General features: G+C 37.0%; 4 protein-coding genes and 1 non-coding gene across 5 annotated transcripts; 2 read left to right on the top strand and 3 right to left on the bottom strand.

Annotated features, from left to right (window-relative positions):
• Window positions 1-4302: 4302 nt before the first annotated feature.
• LOC106436459 lies at window positions 4303-4797 on the bottom strand. Its single transcript, XM_013877424.1, has one exon. It carries the CDS (start codon window positions 4795-4797, stop codon window positions 4303-4305), a length of 495 nt encoding a protein of 164 aa, XP_013732878.1.
• Window positions 4798-6250: 1453 nt separating this feature from the next.
• Window positions 6251-6322, bottom strand: TRNAD-GUC. The gene has a single exon. It is a non-coding gene; the product is annotated as a tRNA-Asp (tRNA).
• Window positions 6323-6958: 636 nt separating this feature from the next.
• LOC106436461 (uncharacterized mitochondrial protein AtMg00310-like) lies at window positions 6959-7402 on the bottom strand. The gene has a single exon (XM_013877425.1). The coding sequence runs from the start codon at window positions 7400-7402 to the stop codon at window positions 6959-6961; it is 444 nt and encodes a 147-aa protein (XP_013732879.1).
• Window positions 7403-10723: 3321 nt separating this feature from the next.
• Window positions 10724-13377, top strand: LOC106436456 (translation initiation factor eIF-2B subunit alpha). Its single transcript, XM_013877423.3, has 5 exons — window positions 10724-11241; window positions 12214-12366; window positions 12461-12602; window positions 12677-12918; window positions 12987-13377. Exons 1-5 carry the CDS (start codon window positions 10825-10827, stop codon window positions 13191-13193), a joined length of 1161 nt encoding a protein of 386 aa, XP_013732877.1. The 5' UTR covers window positions 10724-10824; the 3' UTR covers window positions 13194-13377.
• A 1991-nt stretch (window positions 13378-15368) lies between these two features.
• Window positions 15369-16095, top strand: LOC111213993 (FCS-Like Zinc finger 17). The gene is made up of 2 exons (XM_022715836.2): window positions 15369-15654; window positions 15747-16095. The coding sequence occupies exons 1-2, from the start codon at window positions 15467-15469 to the stop codon at window positions 15937-15939; spliced, it is 381 nt and encodes a 126-aa protein (XP_022571557.1). The 5' UTR covers window positions 15369-15466; the 3' UTR covers window positions 15940-16095.
• Window positions 16096-18133: the final 2038 nt, after the last annotated feature.

Below are 18133 nucleotides of genomic sequence, written 5' to 3' on the forward strand. Positions count from 1 at the left end.
AGTTGAAAACATTAGTAAACAGGAGTTAGTCTGCTAGTCATGACTCATAACTGTTTTGTGTGAATGCAGTATCATTCCAAGAAACTGTCAGCATTTACTAACGAGGACAATGCAAATCCAATGAGCCCAAACCAAAGACCAGTTAAGGCTCACAACTAATAATTGTAAAAAAAAACTAATAATTGAAACTATTTTATTGTTGTATTATATATGCATTTATATTTATAAAAGAGCAATTTTCTCAAATAGCTTTTTTAAGTTTTTGTCACAAAAATAACCCTAAAAAAATGACCAAAATAGTCCATTTTTATTTTGAATTTTTTTTTTTTTTATTTTTAATTTGAAACCCTTTTCCCAAAACCCTAGCCTTTAACTCTAAACTCTAAGTCTAGACTAGTTAACCATAGGGTAAAAATGTATTTTTATTCTTTAGTAAAATTTATTTTGGTTTAAAGGTTATTTTGTGCCAAAAACTTTAAAAGATGGTTATCCTCTAGAATTTTTATTATAAATTATTCGAATCTCGCATTATCCATGTGCTGTGCTAACGACCTTTCTGCACGTATATGTATAACTAAAGGTTGGTCCGCCCTACGGGCGGATAAGTCTACAGTAAAATTATTTTATTTTAAAATACATTTTTATTTTATAAATATTTTTAAAAATTACTTAAAATTAAAAATAATAAACCAGATGTTTTAAAATTCAAAGATCATGTTGTAATTTTTATTAAATTTTGTTGGTCTGAGTTGAAAAACCACTGTGAACACAAAATTATTTACAAAATTAAGAAAAATGTAATAATTTATATTTCTTCTTTTGATTTTTATATCATTTTGATATAGTTGAAGAAAATCTAAAGTAAAAACAACTGACACATTTTTTTAAGAATTTCAAATTTAAATATTATTACACTAATTAATTTTCTCACGATAAATAATTAATATATCTCGAAACTAAACAGTTTAAAATATAATGTAATATGATAATATTATGGTGTATAGTTTGCTTTCATGTAAAACTTATGTGGGAAAGCTAATTTTAACAAATTTACTAAAACAATTTAAATTATACAATATCATTCATGTAATATTGTAATGTCAACGTTACACATAGGAAGGTTTTAAAAGGTGGTTTAGTGAAGGATCTCTTCTACGCATTCATCAAATCTAATTTCAACAGATTTTTATTGTTTTATTCTTATGTTGGAATCATAGATGAGATGAGTGTATAAGTTTAAAGCTGATTTTGTGACAATAAGTTTAGTATGCGTCTGGCTGGTTTAAACCGTTGCTCTAAGATTATGGCCGGTTCTGGAAAAGTCCAATGAAACATTAGTTTCTAATCTCAAAAATTTTAAAGAAAATTACACATAATTTTAGAGCCGTCTATGTCTAAATTAATATATAATCTGCTTATTCAGTGTTATTCATAGATTGTTACTAATTAATATTATTCATGATCTCTTTATTTTTAAACTATCGCCGAACATATCCCAATATTATGAAGAACTTGAATTATATTTATATCGAAAGTTAAAAGAACTCATAGTGGGAAACAAATAAAAAAAAAGTAAAATGATGCTAAAGCATTATTCTACTTTTGGAACAACAAATGATTCTTTAGATTTCATGCTTAAATCATAAAAATAGGTTTTTATCTAATAGCATAATATCTTCCGATTTTGTTTCTTGCATTTATTCTAAAATACCACTTGAGAAGTTGGTTGGTCTTATGTTTTTCTCGTTCCTCGGTGGCTTCGTTTGTTTAAGCAATACAGAGAGGTTGAGGTCTTAGGCCTGCCGACGAAGGTTTGGTTGAGAAGGGGCGTTTAATCTCAGGTGTTTGTTTCTTCTCGAATTTGGTAGGCTTTGTGGTTCTGGCTTGGTACCGTGAAGTAGAGGTTCAGGTATGTTGAGTTTGGTTTCGTTGTGTTGGTCACTGCATCAATTACTCTCTCTTGTGCTTGTGTGGTTTTCGGCAAGAGTTCCAGCTGTTTCAATGATTAGACGACTTTCTTCTTTCTCCTTGTCTAGGATTGTTTATGGGTTTGAATGTAGGAGTGTGGCTTTATCTAGTGATCATTGTAGTTGTTATGTGTTGCCTGTTGTTTGGGTTCTAGTTTTCCTTTTGTGGGCTAAGTTTCCGAGGATTTTAAAGTGTTTCCGCCGGTTTGGATTCCACCATTGTATGTTACTCAGTTTTATAAATCAAATTCAGATGGAAAAAAAAAGAAGTTGGTTGGTCACATATGTTAGCGCTTTCCATCATTCCAAAGTTAATTTCTTGATAAACATAATAATTCTTCTTTAGATGTCTCTTCTTTTCGATTTTGTTGAGTGGAATGACTAAGATCTCTTTTTATTACATTTGGGATTGTTAGTAGAGCAAGGGATTTGGGAATAAGCTTTAAGAAGATTCTACACAAACCTAGTAGCAAGTAGCTGATGGTGATTGGCAACAACATGTTGACATATAAACCTCAGGTCATTTCTATTTTCTGAAGCCAAAAGATGACCCTTTTGAATTCTATCGATTGGTAATTACATACAAATACTTTTATGATGTGCTGAAACATCGGATCCTTGTGAAATTGTGATATACTTGTTCTTTTGAGATCTTTTGTCCACATATCCATTGTTGCAATCTACTTTATGTAATGAAAACACAATCAAAACAAAGAACTGAGCTATACATGATCAAATCGTGAAGACAAACAACGAAACAACACAGGCGGAGGAACCAAAAAGAGTAAAGAGAAAAAAAAAAAATGTCCGTACTGTTCATCGACGCAAGGATGGTGCGCCACTACGAGCTCTGGCAGATCGATAACTGAGTGCTCCTCATGCGGTCGCGTAGATGAAGAACGTCAGACGCAAAACCACCACCTCTTTCATTTCTGCGCCCAAGACACTCCTCTCTGCCTCGTCACTTCCGATCTCCATACGCCGCCGCAACCGTCTCCGGTCGACGAGGAAGATCCATTTGAGCCCACCAGGTTCATCACAGCTTTCTCAACCTGGTCACTCGAACCGAACCCGATCTTCTCTCGCTCCTCCCTCTCCTTCTCTGGTCATCTTGCTGAACTCGAACAACCCTAGAACTCGCTTCATCCTCAACGAATTTGATGGTTGTGGCGGATAACCTTAGGCCTTAAATGCAGATCATCGTAATAGGTAACGCAAGAAGACGCTATACCTATTCAAACTGGGCAACTTACTAAAGCCTCACGAATTTCATAAAAATAAAATTCAAGCCTAACTCAGAAAACAACAAATAAAAAGCAAGCCCAAATCGAAGCCGAAGACCAAGTTAAAAACACCCTTCAGCCAATGGAAGATTGAGACGTGTCGCGAAATGCCTCACTCTATAGGGTGACGTGGCTGCATGAGGTGAGAAAACTCCCCTTTATTGTTATAGATATTTTAATTAGTTAACGTCGTTAAATTATAGTTTATCATATTTTTGGTTGTATCTCACATTGAACATGTGGATGTAACCTTCGTATATATTCTTTTTTTTTGTATATATCCTTTTTTAATCATAACCAGAGACTCATCCTTTTTATATGATAAAGTAGACAGTATATATACGAAGAGGACACATATTATCAATATAGAAGTTTTTCAAAACATACAAATACTTAGCAACGACAGTATCTAGGTTTGTCCAGCTGAGAAACATGGTGCAGATTCATCCTGTCCAAGCAGTACCGGTAGACTCCGGCGTCGGAGAAGTCAAGAGCTCGCCGTACGTGACGACGGAGCAAGAGAGTTTCACGATTTGGATGAGATCACTGGTGTACCATAGCAAAGGCTGCACAGTTTATGATTCCAAAGGAAACTTAATCTATCAAGTGGATAACTATGATTCCAAGAGCTGTGGTGAAGTGTACCTTATGGACTTATACGGAGAAGTCTTGTTTGAATTTCAACAAAGTTTTGGATTATTTGCGAAGGATGCAACTCAACCGGACAATGCTTATGGTCTTCTTAAATGTAAATTGTGCTCTTTTGGGAGTGAGATCGATTCACTTTGTAAATGTAGTGCTGTAAATGAAAGTACACAAACATTCAAGGGCCAATATATCTAAGAAGAGTTAAATATAAGCATCAGATATCCACTCATCTTTAACTGAAAAACTTAAACTCAAACTTGCAATATTTGACATCAGAGCAAGTTAGAAAGATGCACACTGAATTAAAAATCAATTTTATTATAAAGAAAAAAGAGAAGTAAATTGTGGTTATTATATTTGGGTAAGATTGATTCTTTTCTTGGCCAAGCCTACTTCATTTCAACTTAAGTAACAGAGTTTACAACAGAGTGGCTAACTCCACACGGGTTGTTAGACATATGAAACATGGCATTTTTAGCAAGAGAGTCTGCGACTTTATTGCGGCCCCGAGGGATAAAACAAAAGGAGATAGATTTACAAGAGTCACTCAACACGCCGAGGTCATGGAGTAATCCTTGCAGAGCCACCACAGTTTTCTTTCCTGTGATGAGGTCAATTAGACACTTAGAATCTGAGAAACATATTATGTCTGTTATACAATGAGAGACAGCTTCCGAGAGTGCTGTTTTTAGAGCCATCGCTTCTGCCAGGAGCGCTGAAGCTACATTTCGACGATCCTCAGTTCCTTTGAACAGAACCGAGCCGTCAGCTTTTGTGCTTACCCATCCTAGTCCTCCTGCCAGTGATGTGTTGTTCCAAGCCGCATCCGTATACAGTGCTGAGGCTTTCGCTGGTATCTGCGGATCTAAGTTCATAAGTGGACAGTTGATATCTTGCATATTTCCATTATCTTATCCATTCGTCCATGTGCATTTTGATCATATAGACTAGGATTTAGCCATGTTTAGGTTACATTTTTCATACATGAGTCTTTATCAGGTGTTGGAGTGCCACATGGAGTTCTTGGGGCATTTGGATGCATTTGGAGCTCAAAGGAGGTGAAATAGGTGATCATTGGACGAGCAGAGGATGGGAGCGAGGTTCCGCAGCGACGTCATGAGGTCGCTCCAAAGCACCTCTCAGAGCGACCTAGCTGGAGCGACCCCGTGAAGTCGCTCGCCATATTCATCCCGTTGGAGGCCCAGAGCGACTTTCCCAGAGCGACGCACCGAGGTCGCTCGCATCTCACACCCCTCTCGGAGCGACCTCCCAAAGCGACACCCCGAGGTCGCTCGCGTCTCTATGGCGAGACGACACGAAGCGAAGCCCGGAGCGACCTCGCAGAGCGACCCACTGAGGTCGCTTCCGAAGGCCGGAGCGACTTGTCGGAGCGACATGCCGAGGTCGCTCCGCGTCTATTATTGGGTCGATTTCTATTTTACTTAAGGCCCTTTTGGTCATTTCATTATGCACGTTTTACATTTCGAAAACCTATGTTTTAAACATCTTTGGTAGCCGGCAAGCAGATTATCTTTTGATCTATTGAGAAATACACAAAAACTCTCTTGAGAAGTTTATCTCTTGGATTTTGATTGTTATGTTCTTGTGTTCTTGTTGATTTCTTATCATTTTCTCTACATGATTAATCTGAAATCCAATATGGGTTTAAGAGGAATCATGGAGATTAGTGAGTAATTACCTTTTGAATTCATGGGTTAGGGAGATTAAGAGTGATTAGGTTAGTCTAGGATGTTTTAGTGTAGATCATTCTTGTTCCTTGCTAGTAGAGTAGTAATAATGCATCTTCTGAGTTGGCCACTCAAAAGTTAATCTTTAGGCATTTCCCACCCACAAGGTGTTTGATGAAATGCCTGAGACAACTCTCCTAAGCTTTTAACATACTTTACCAAAGACATTTGTTGTTAAAGGTGTTAAGATAGCCAATAGACTTGTTAGTAATGATTGCTTTCATATTATTCAACCAAAGACATTTGATGTTTGAGGTATGTTAGTAAATGAACATTCATCTAGACATAGAGTTTGTTTAAGATTGTGTCTAAGCTTAAGGTTGATAGTTTGATTGATCGTTTGTCATTCTTAGTTCAAAACTTGATCACCCAAGGTCTAATCCCTATGCCTATGAGTTCTCTTTTCCATTAGTCAAGAAAGTATCATTCTGTTATTGCTTTTTAGTTTTAGTCATAGCTTAAAACTCATCTAAATCATTGGTTGCACTTAGATTAAGTGAGTACTTGCATTCTCGGTGCTTTGATATCCCTCAGAACTGGTTCGACATTCACTATACTACAACATTTGTCTTAGGAGCATTGAAAACTCCTAACATCAAATTGACGTCGTTGCCGGGGATCGAACCCGGGTCACCCGCGTGACAGGCGGGAATACTTACCACTATACTACAACGACAGAGTTTGGTTTCTTGGTAGGGAGCTTGGTTGCGGTTAGGAGTTTGGTCGCCTCCTGCCATTCCACAGCCGCCTTTATTGCCTTGAGCACCGTCTCTGTTTCCGAGAAAGGCTTATCTTCGAACATTAACTGGTTCCTACTAGTCCATAAGACCCATAAAATCCATGGGTACAGGGGAGTTACCAGACCTGTGGGTAGTAGATTGATCATCCTAGTGCATGCTTGTAGTATCTCCGCCATAGATGCATCACTACTGGTACTGGGAGGTGTTAAGATTGGTGCTAGTTTCCACACTCTTTGTGCATAGGGGCATGATACCATCACATGAAGTATTGATTCCCTAGCTCCACACCTCTTACATTTACCCTCAATTTGGATCCCACGCTTGATTAGTGTCTCACCCACGGCAAGTGCATTTGATTTTACTTTCCACAGAAAGTGCTGCAGTTTGGGCGAGCACTTGACATTCCACACGCATTTTTTCCAGTTGAAAGAATCAATATTATTACCCTTGTTCATCTTCGCCAGTGCATAGCCCGATTGTGTGGTATATTCACAAGATTTTTCAGGGAGCCAGACCCTTTCATCCTTCATCGCAAGTGAACTAGGCACCAGTTTTAGTATCTCTCCCTCATACTAAGGTAAGTGGAGTTTGATTTTCTCTAAATTCCATTCCGTCGAGTGCCTCCGGAATAGCTCATTGATTGTCAGGTTTTGTGATGAGAGAGTTGGGGGTCCAACAGGGCGTGCTTGCTCCTCCGTAGATAGCCAGTCTTCCCTCCATATCTTGATAGTTTCTCCATCTCCTACTACCCAACCCATTCCCTTCCTTATGATCTCTCTACATGCTAATATCCCTCTCCAGCTGTGCGAGGCAGAGCTTGGGGCTGATACCGTGAGCAAATCTTCATAGCAACAGTACTTGTTCAAGAGGGTTTGTCCCAGCAGGGAGGAAGGGTCTTTCAGCAGTCTCCATGTGTGCTTTGCCAAGAGAGCATCATTAAACTCTTCAATTTCTATAAATCGAAGACTACCCGCGCTCTTCGGGAGAGTAAGCTTATCCCAAGAGATCCAACACATTTTCCTAATCTCCGGCTTGACATCCCACCAAAATCTTGTGAGCACGGATTGGATTTGCTTTCATAGTGATTTCGGAAGTTTGAAACACGACATGGCATAGTTAGGCATCTCTGCCAACACCGCCTTCAACAACACCATCTTCCCTGCTCCGAGAGGTATCTCGCTGTCCAACCTTGAGCTTTTTATCTGATACGATCAACAATGCTTGAGAAAATTTTCCGTTTCTTTCTTCCGAAATGCTCCGACAAACTGAGGTACTTCCCTATTCCCCCTTCTTGTTTTATATCGAGTTCAGCTTTCACTCTCGTTTTGCATTCTTGAGAGGTTTTGGATGAGAAGGTTATAGCAGACTTCCCACGGTTTATGCACTGTCTGGAAGCCATCTCATACTTCTGTAGAATAGAGAGTAGAGCTGAACAGCTAGCGGCATTTGATTTCCCAAAAAACATGGTATCATCCGCGAAGAGGAGATGGTTTATGGGTGGGCAGTGTCGTCCTACTTTTACTCCCGGTAAGGTTCCTTTGGCTTGCGCCTGTCGACATAGTCCTGAGAGGACCTCCGTACATAGGATGAACATGTACGGTGAGAGTGGGTCACCTTGTCGGAGGCCTCTCGAGGGCTTAATGGTTCCTTGCGGTCCTCCATTTATCAGGAAAGAGTACGACACCGAGGAGATGCATTCCATTAGCCAAGAGATTATCGTGTCATGGAAGCCCAATCTGCTCAGTACCTCTCGTAGAAAGCTCCACTCGATCCTATCATACGCCTTGCTCATGTCAGTCTTGACAGCCATGGCCACACATTTCCTTGCTCCTGATTTTCTCAAAAAATGGAGTATCTCATGCGTGATTAACACGTTATCTGATATCGCCCACCCGGGAACAAATGCTGATTGAGATGGCGAGATCAGAGAGTGTAGGAGTGACTGGAGTCGTCTAGATAGGGTCTTCGCAATTATCTTGTAAAGTGTATTTCATAGTGCAATGGGTCTGTAGTCCGATACCTCCTTTGCTCCCATAGTCTTTGGAATGAGCCTAAGGTGAGTCTCGTTCTGTCGGGGGTTCAGCTGACCTGTTTCAAAGAAGGCCTTGACGTCTCGGAAAATGTCAGCAGCAATTACGTCCCAAAACGTTTGATAGAATCCGGCCGAGAAGCCATCTGGCCCTGGTGCCTTCCCCGGGTGTATTGAGAATACTGCTGCTCGAACTTCTTCCATATCTGGGATTTTTGTTAGATCCTCATTCATCATAGTAGTAACCTTTGGTGAGAGAGCTTCTTCTACCACCGATCTCGCATATGTGTTCCCGGAGGTAAACAACTGATGGTAGAACTGAACAAAGGTCTGGACTATGTGATTCTCCTCGAAGAAAGCTTGCCCTGCCTCATTTTCAATTATCAAAAATTTGTTGCAGGCTCTGCGTCCTCTAGTAACCGCGTGGAAGAAGGTCGAGTTTCTGTTGCCTCCATTTAGCCATTGGATGCGACTCCATTGGCGCCAGAACTCTTCATCCTCCGCATAAGTTTTCTTTAAGATCGCATTCAATTCCTCGATACGTTCAGTGTTGGGGTTGCTGTTAGACATCTCGTGTTCCAATAGCGTCTAGTGGGAGAGTAAATGTTCTTTTGCTGCGGCTGTCTGTATCTTCGCCCATTCAATCAGGTTACGATGTACCCGACTGATCTTTGTCAAGACTGAGTCAGTACTAGAGGAGTTCCAGGTTGTTTCCACTAGTTCGCGTACTTCCGGTTTCTCACTCAGTCTTCGATCATACCGAAACAAGCCTTTTTTCTTCTTGAGGTGTTGGTCAAAGTGGGTTAACAGCGGGCGATGATCCGAACCTTCAAACCTCAAGTATTCACTTCTGGCCGCTGGGAACATCTCCATCCATTCAATATTTTCCATTGCTCTATCTAGTCTAGATTGGATGAAGTGTGTATATATGGTTCCTCACCATGAAAGGGAGTTACCCGAGAATTGCAAATCCCATAAGCCATTTAGGGACACAAAGTTCCGGAAGGATAAAAAGGAGCCTTCCCATCTCAACGGACTGCCTATTTTCTCCGAGTTGTCAAGCAAGTCATTAAAGTCTCCCGTGAGTAGTCATGGTGCGGTCCGTTGTGCTCCTATATCTGTCAAGGTTTCCCAGAACTTTGGTCGATCTTCCTTATTTGGAGCTCCATAGATGTATGACACAAAAAAGGTTTTTCCATTGAACACAATTTTTGTATCAATTACAATTAAATTTGCTGAAGAGAACAAGATTTCGATCTGAACTGTATCTTTCCAGGAGAGAGCCAAGCCTCCGCTGAGTCCCTCGGGCGGTACAGTATAGTGGTTTGTAAATGCTATCCCCTTATACATCTTGTAGATCTCTTCATCTTTCTGTTTTGTCTCCATCAGAAACATGATCTCCAGAGAGTTTTTTGTGCGAAACTCTCGGAGTCGATGAACTGTCAGGTCGCTCCCAATATCCTGACAGTTCCAGCTCAGATTGACTAAGGAAGAAGAAGTGGACCGGACCAAAAATCCGTTCCCTTCTTCCTCGATGCTGGAATGATGTTTACTCGCGGTTGTCCTCCTGAGGTTCGCGGCTGAGCCGTTTTACTCTTCCTTGTCTCTGTAGTCCCTCTTCTTTTGGGAGAGCTCTGTGTCTTTGTGACTCTTCTTCTTTTTACAGCAACTCACTGAGGCGGGCTTCGAGGGCCCCGCTTATTAGCCAGCGGTGGTTTCGGAGGAGAAGAGGATGCTAGTTCTTTTTCTGTCTTAGGACCTAAGTCTTGCTGATCATCTTCGTCATCTGGGAACAGCGGTCCCCGTCTGAGCAAGACATGTACCCTATCCTCACTGAGGGTCCGGATGGGAGATCTATCTTGGGTTGGATCAAATTCTTCACTTGTCCTAATTGGATTTCTTGAGCTAGAAGGCAGGTTACTTCCTCCCGAATGGGGCAGCGGTAGCACCTCTTCCAACTGTTGTATTGGGACCTCTTGAAGTCTGCCAGATTCCGCATTTGGAGCACCATCCTGGAGCAGAGATACCCTTTCTTTTGGTAGTGAAAACCGTTCGAGAGCTGACCTTCTCTCTTGAGAATTTATACTACCTTCCCCTGATCTTTGTTTTGAGGCTGTTGAGGCTGATCTGTGGTTCACGTCCCCTTCACGAGGAGGTCGAGGGAATGGAGTGTGGGAGCCCAGAGAGTGCAGGGGTTTTGGTATTGTTCCGCTTTGTGGGCTCCTTTGTGGGTGAGATTGATTCATTTTGTAAATCTAGAGCAGTAAACGAAGATACACAAATATTGAGGGAGCCAGGATATATATACTGTTTAAAATCAATTACGTTTAAAGAAGAGTCACTACAAAGCCCCTCTGAGTCTCTCTCTCTCTCTCTCGCTCGCTCGAAATCGAATTCTCATTCACGACGATGTGGAGAAGATCGGCGTCGTTCGTCCTCGACAAGCACCACAACAACAAACCAATCTCTCTAACTCCCTCCCTCGATTCTCCTCCTCCACTCTCCGATTCGATGGCGGAGGTAAACCCTAACCCTAATCCTGTTTCGGCTTACTACCAAACGCGAGCGAAGCACCACGGGATCGTGACGAGCGATTGGCTAGAGCAGGCACAAGCCGCCGTGGTTCGCTACCCCGACAAGGATTCTCCCGTCGCGGGAAGAAGACCGTTTAGCGTGATTGAGGAGTTCGACAACTGGAGGCAGCAGCCTGATTTGGCGGAGGCGGTTGCGGCGATTCGGGCTCTTGCGGCGGTTATTAGGGCTAGCGAGGCGACTACGATGATGGAGCTCGAGATCGAACTCAAGAAAGCTTCGGATACATTGAAAGTAAGAATCTTTAACGAATGTTAAAAAAAAAAAAAAGAATCTTTAAGGAATATGCTATAAGGTTTGCAACTTAACTTTGAGTGTTTTGCTTCAGTGCCCTCTGTTGATAACTTAGGTTTTAGCTTGTGGCTTATATGGTAGATGTGGGCGGGGCATTGCACTGCGTATTATTTATCAAGAAAGCTTTAATCTTTAACGATTCTGCTACTAGGATCAACTTAGCTTTGAGTCTTTATCAAGAAAGCTTTAATCTCTAATCTCTAATCTTGAACCTGTAAATGTTAGATGTGATTGTGGCATTGCATTGAGCTTGTATTAGAACTTGTAGAGTTGTGCATTCTTCTTCTTGGCATTTCGTTCTGGGAGTTTGTGGTTGTAATTTACTTCTTCTGCGAGGCTATATCCTCTTCGGAGATGCAAATTTTATACCTGAGTCCTGCTCCATCTCCTAACTTTCAAGTCTTATTTTATAGTAGAAGGTTCATTGAAATGTTTTGCAACTTAGCTTCGAGTGTTTAGCTTGTGGCGTAAATGGTAGATGTGATCGTGGCATTGCACTGCTGCTGTATGAGAACTTGTGGCGTTTTTTTTTGAATTCTTCTTCTTGGCATTGGGTTCTGCTAGTTTCTTGTTGTAATTTACTTCTTCTGCGAGGCTTTTTTCATGGTAGAAGGTTCGTTGAACTCTACAGATGTATGATAATCTTTTATAAATGTTTTGAAACTTAGCTTCGAGTTTAGCGTGTGGCGTGTATGTTAGATGTGATCTTGTAGAGTTGTGAATTCTTCTTCTTGTCATTTCTTTCTGCGAGTTTCTGGTTGTAGTTACTTCTTCTGCGAGGCTATATCCTCTTTGGAAATGTGGATTTCTATATCTGAGTCCTGCTCGCTCATCTTGTAGCTTTCAAGTGATTTTGCACAGTAGAAGGTTCGTTGAACTCTAAACATGTATGTTTTATCTTCACTTTTTCAGTCATGGGACACAACTTCTATATCCTTAACAGCGGGATGTGATCTATTCATGCGCTACGTGACTCGAACATCTGCCTTAGAATTTGAAGATTTCAATGCAGCAAAAGCCCGCGTACTTGGACGTGCTGAGAAGTTCGGAGAAATATCTTACAAGGTCAGTGGTTTACTATAGAAAAGATTAGATGTATTGGTGAAAAAAAAACAGAAGGAGAGTTTTAACGGGAACTGCATTTTTGTTTCGTCTCCAGGCCCGGAAGATTATTGCAGTACTTAGTCAAGATTTCATATTTGATGGGTGTACTATACTGGTTCATGGCTTCTCCAGAGTTGTTCTTGAAATACTAAAGACAGCAGCTCAGAACAAGAAACTCTTTCGAGTTTTGTGCACAGGTAGGTGCCTTCTTTAAAACTTTGAGATTGATCCGCTCTGTCATTTTCTGATCATCTCATTTGGATTCGTCCAGAGGGAAGGCCAGACAAAACAGGTGTACTGTTAGCTAAAGAGCTTGCAAAGCTAGATGTTCCAGTGAAGCTTCTGATTGATTCAGCTGTGGCCTATAGCATGGATGAAGTAGACATGGTGATTTTTGGAGCCGACGGAGTAGTTGAAAGTGGCGGGGTGATTAACATGATGGGTACTTACCAAATCGCTCTCGTTGCACACACTATGAACAAACCAGTCTATGTAGCTGCAGAGAGTTACAAGGTATAACACCTCAAAGCTTTAACATTTTTTGAATGTGATTCATCATCTAAGTTGTTGTTTTCTTGCAGTTTGCACGCCTCTACCCGTTGGATCAAAAGGACTTGGAACCGGCCTTGAGACCTGTTGATTTTGGTGTTCCTGTTCCTCCTAAGGTTGAGGTAGAAAGATCTGCGAGAGACTACACTCCACCTCAGTACTTGACTATGCTATTCACTGATCTTGGTGTTCTCACTCCCTCTGTAGTTAGTGATGAGCTAATTCAGCTTTACTTGTAAGTAAAAGCTCGTCTGGGAACTTTCATTTCTTTGTATAAAAATTAGAACACCAATTTTTTTGGCTATACATAGACATAAGCTTGTCTCTGATTCTACTGCTTATGTAGAAGGTTTTGGTGTGACAGAGAGATTGTGACTTGTAATCTTCACTCAAAACTGATATAAAAGTGTATTCTTTATAGAATCAGTTGGCTTCTTATTAGCTTATTTTAAAAGTTGAACAGAAGTGATTGATACACAATGGATGTTTACCAACTATTGTTGTAGTGAAGTGGTAGATGACCCTATAATGTGTTACATGTAACATAAACATTATTATATGATATGACTGTTTTGAGAAAGAAAGCATGAGAAACGTGACTGAAATAAAGATTGTAATTATTGTTTTAGTGCTCGGGTTGTAAGTTACGGCAAAGCCTAGATGTACGATTCACAAAACACGTTTTCTGAATTACAAAATCAATAGTTTTGCTTTTACTAGTCTTTTTTTTTTAACAAAAAATTGATTTTAGTAGTCGTGCTAAACTAAAAAATCATTGGTGTTAATTTGGAATTTTGAATATAACACAAAACTAGGATAAGACATGCGACTTGCGCAGGGTAAATTTATATGAAAATTATTTAAGAAATATCGTATGGAAAAAAATTATATTATTGATTGAATTAATATATTTGGCTCTTAAACAATTTTTTAAAACCTTTTTTTAATTACATAATTTGTTTACTAATGAACTGATTCCAATTTTTAAAATATTTTAGGTCAAAAAATTATTTATCGCATAAAAACCTAACGTTTAGGACGAAGAATCTCATTTCTACTATTTGGTTACAATGAAACTATGTCAGCCCGGTTTTATATCATGATTTAGCAATTTAAAAGTTAATTATGGTTATGAAAAATTTACGTTCACGTGCCAATCCTATCTATCTTTCGATATTTTTTTCCTTTTTGTGTCGTTTTGGTTATTGCTCGATATAAATATTGATTTTTGAGTTTATTTTCATTTCTTTCTTTTATTTTGGTCTGAGATTTAGAAAATGTTTAAGATTCAAAATTATTAAAAAGATACATGCTTAGGTTAAGATCTGCGCCTTGTACAGAATAAATACTTATTTTATATTTTTCTACATATTGTGAAATAATAAAATAATAATTATATATTAAATAACTAAGAAATCAGTTACTATTATGTAATAAATTGGCTTGCACATATAAATCAAATGACCGCTCGTTTATTCTCAATCATTTTAGAATAAATAAATCAAAACAATCAATATTATCTATCATATATGATATATAATTAAATTTAAACGATATGAAGTATATATATATATATATATATATATATTAACATAAAAACCTATTAAAATAAAATTATTTATTTATATGATTTTATTACCATTGTATCTTATTATAGAAAAAAATTTAAACATTGATCACAAAAGTTTATGTGAGACTTTTAACAGTTTTAGTAATTTATACTGGTTTTGAAAAATTCAAAATACAACATATATAAAAAAAACTAAAATTTTAATATATAACAATGTAATTGTGTAATTTATTTTAACAGTAAAAAATTAAAAAAATGATAGAAAACATACATATTATTAGTAAATTTTCATTATTTAAAATCATTAATTACTATATATATCATAATCACATTAGGTAATTCCGTAAGTTTTATTTAAAGAAATAATATATAATAAATAGTCACCTTGCTTTTACTTAATATCATATGATATCATATAGTTGGTATTAAATGTTTCTAATGAGATATAAAAATTGAATTGGACCAACATGTTTTTCAATTTCAATGTGAAGCTGACGCGTAAGACTAATTAACTACCTAATTGATTGATACATAAGCGAGAGATCTTTTTAAATTATTACAAAATTGAAGTTACATCTTTTCAAATGTTGCTCAATTAATATATAGATGATAGTTGTGTATTCAATTTATTTTCAACTAGGGTATATGAGTGTATGTTATTTGCTATATATTTTTATAATAACATAGATAGCAAACTTTAGTCAAAAAAAAAAAAACATAGATAGCAAACACTAGAAATAGTAATTTCCGAGAAGAAAAAGGTCCACGTCGGAAAAATAGTTAAATACCACGTTTTAAGTGAGACATAAAAAGACACATTACTCTATAAACAGTACAGTCTGTAAAGTCACTTTCCTCTTTTATATATTTTCTAAATTCTAGTTCATCTCCCACTTCATATCTCTTTCTTCCTTCTCCTTTCTGTAACTAGAGATAGAGAGAATGACGAAAGTCTCTGTTGGATTGCAACTTGTGACAACTGATTCTAAAGAAAAGCTAAACAACATAGTCATCAAATCTTCACTGAGACCAAATCGGTCCATTCCAAACATCTCGGAGCTCTGCTTTCTCAAAACATGTCATCTGTGTTTGAAACAATTCGCTCAAGACAAAGATGTTTACATGTACAAGTACGAATTTCTCTAACCTTTATCATGATTGATCAGACTATGTAAACCCATTGATAATCTAAAGATTTTTTTTATTTGTTTGGTGAAAACAGAGGAGACTTGGGATTTTGTAGCAAAGAGTGTAGAGAAAGTCAGATTTTGATGGATGAGAGGAAAGAATTAGAGGCTTCTACGAAGATGATGATTGCATCTTATCGACGTTGTAACTCTGGCGCCGGAAAAATTGGGAATCGTAACTTGGTGGATGATCTCCGGCGGCCATGCCGGCTATTTATAGTCCCTTGAAGCAATCATCAACTTCATTATACTAAGTTTTAAACAACATACTAATACATTTCTAGATATAAAGAAAATATATTTGTTAAATAATTTGTATTTCCATCGTCAGATGTTTACTTGATGCATCATATGATTTATATAATGGTATGATCTTAGGTGGGATGACAACTTACATATATATAAATTAAATTGTATCTTTTTTTTAACAACAAATACTTATATTTAAATTAAACGGTCGATGGATTACAACCGGAGAAATACTCAACGGTAAGCTGATAAAATAACATAATTAAAACATAGCGAAAGCTAGCGATATATATTGATTAAATTGTATCTCATTTGTCAACTGTTAATTGGATGGTTTATGTATGGGTGATCTTAAATGGGAATGGGATAACTACTTATTTTATATACGTATAACCCCTGATGTATTGCCCTTGCCCGCGTACGTGGGCATAACCTTTGTAAAAAAATTAATATTACATACATCATGAGAATCAACAATGAAGTACTAATAAGTTGCTTGATGGTTATTGTTAAATAATTGCTAACATCACGAAATTTCTTTTATGTTAGTTATGTTTTCAGTGTTTTCTGAGCTTTGTCAACAGTGAAAAACATCGCATGAATGTAAGAAAAGAGGAACTATGCCATCAAGTAATATTAATCTTGTGCTAAATCATCGTAACTAATGTTACCAATAGAAAGATAATAACAAATAAATGTTAATATTTTATTAATGAATTATTAGATAATGATATATGTTTTTACATGAATATCAATGAAATGAGTCTTATTAATTGCATTACACGTATAGATGATATACGTCATTCTAGGTACATGTTATTATTTTGAGATAATGATATTCGTATTAGTTAATTCACAAACATTATAATGAACAATTTATAATATAATAATTTATAATAATCTATTTCTGTTAATAATGTTAGACTGTTTGCAGTTGAACTTATATTAAGGAGAATCAATTTTTTAAAAGTCATATTCACAAACCACAACCAACTATGATTTTTGCAATATCATATTTAGATTGGATCTCGGCGTGACGGATATGAAGTGGATAGAATATATATATTTCGTGGAAAGACACTTACTGATTCGATTTGTTTTCAGACATGGAGATATTTGTTTATGTATGGACGTAGACAAACCTTGGTCTGAGATATGTATCGATTTTGTCACGTGTGAATACCTACTTTGGGACATGCTTACAATCCCTTGTATATTAATCCCGAAGCATTAATATACAACATGTTTTCGTAGCTACGGATCATCACGAGAATGATTTTTAGAATTGTTAGAAAAATAAGTTGGTCCATATAAACATATACTATACTTTTATTAAACTAACTATCAAATTAATTAATAGTGTACAAAAGAATATTTTTTCTTTCCTTAAATAAAAGCTACGAAATTACCTAATATGGCTAACATATATATGATAAATTAATGATTATGAATATTACATATTTGATAAAAAATTCTAAGCTCTCTCTTTTTTGTTTAATTTTATAATATTAAAAGAAATTAAACAATCACATTAACCATATAACAAAAACAATTAATTTTTTTCTTATATGTTATATTTTGAATTTTTAAGAACGACTATAAATTACTAAAAAAGGTAAAAATCTCACACTAAAAATTTTGTAATCAATGGTTTAACTTTTTTTTGTTCAAGCAAGATACAAATGATCATATTTCATAGGGGTGTGCGTTCGGATACACGTTCGGGTTTGTATCAGATATTTCAGTATAACGGTATAGAACCCGTTCGGATATTTCTACACTTCGAGTCGGGTTTGGATATTTATGTTCGGGTTCGGATATTTTGGGTCGGGTTCGGATATTTAAATTTGAATAAATTTAAGTTTTTTTTTGTATTTAAAATATATTTTAACTTAACTATTTTTTTTTTTAATTTTCAAAAGATTAAACTATTAATAGGTTTGGAGATAAGACTTTAAAAATATAAAGACACTAATTTAGTTATTGTTTTGAAATTTTAGATGCAACTTTTGTTAATGCAAGAAACAATAACTTGATATGTTTTTAAGTGAGTAGAAAATGATTTTGTCCTAATTATATGTATATTATCTAATTTTTAGAAATAAAAATCATTAATATAAATATTTTGAATATAAATATTTTGAATAAAATGAGAGAGATAAACTAGAAATAT

Source organism: Brassica napus, chromosome C6, assembly GCF_020379485.1.
Source record: "Brassica napus cultivar Da-Ae chromosome C6, Da-Ae, whole genome shotgun sequence".
In the NCBI taxonomy this organism is placed as follows: domain Eukaryota; kingdom Viridiplantae; phylum Streptophyta; class Magnoliopsida; order Brassicales; family Brassicaceae; genus Brassica; species Brassica napus.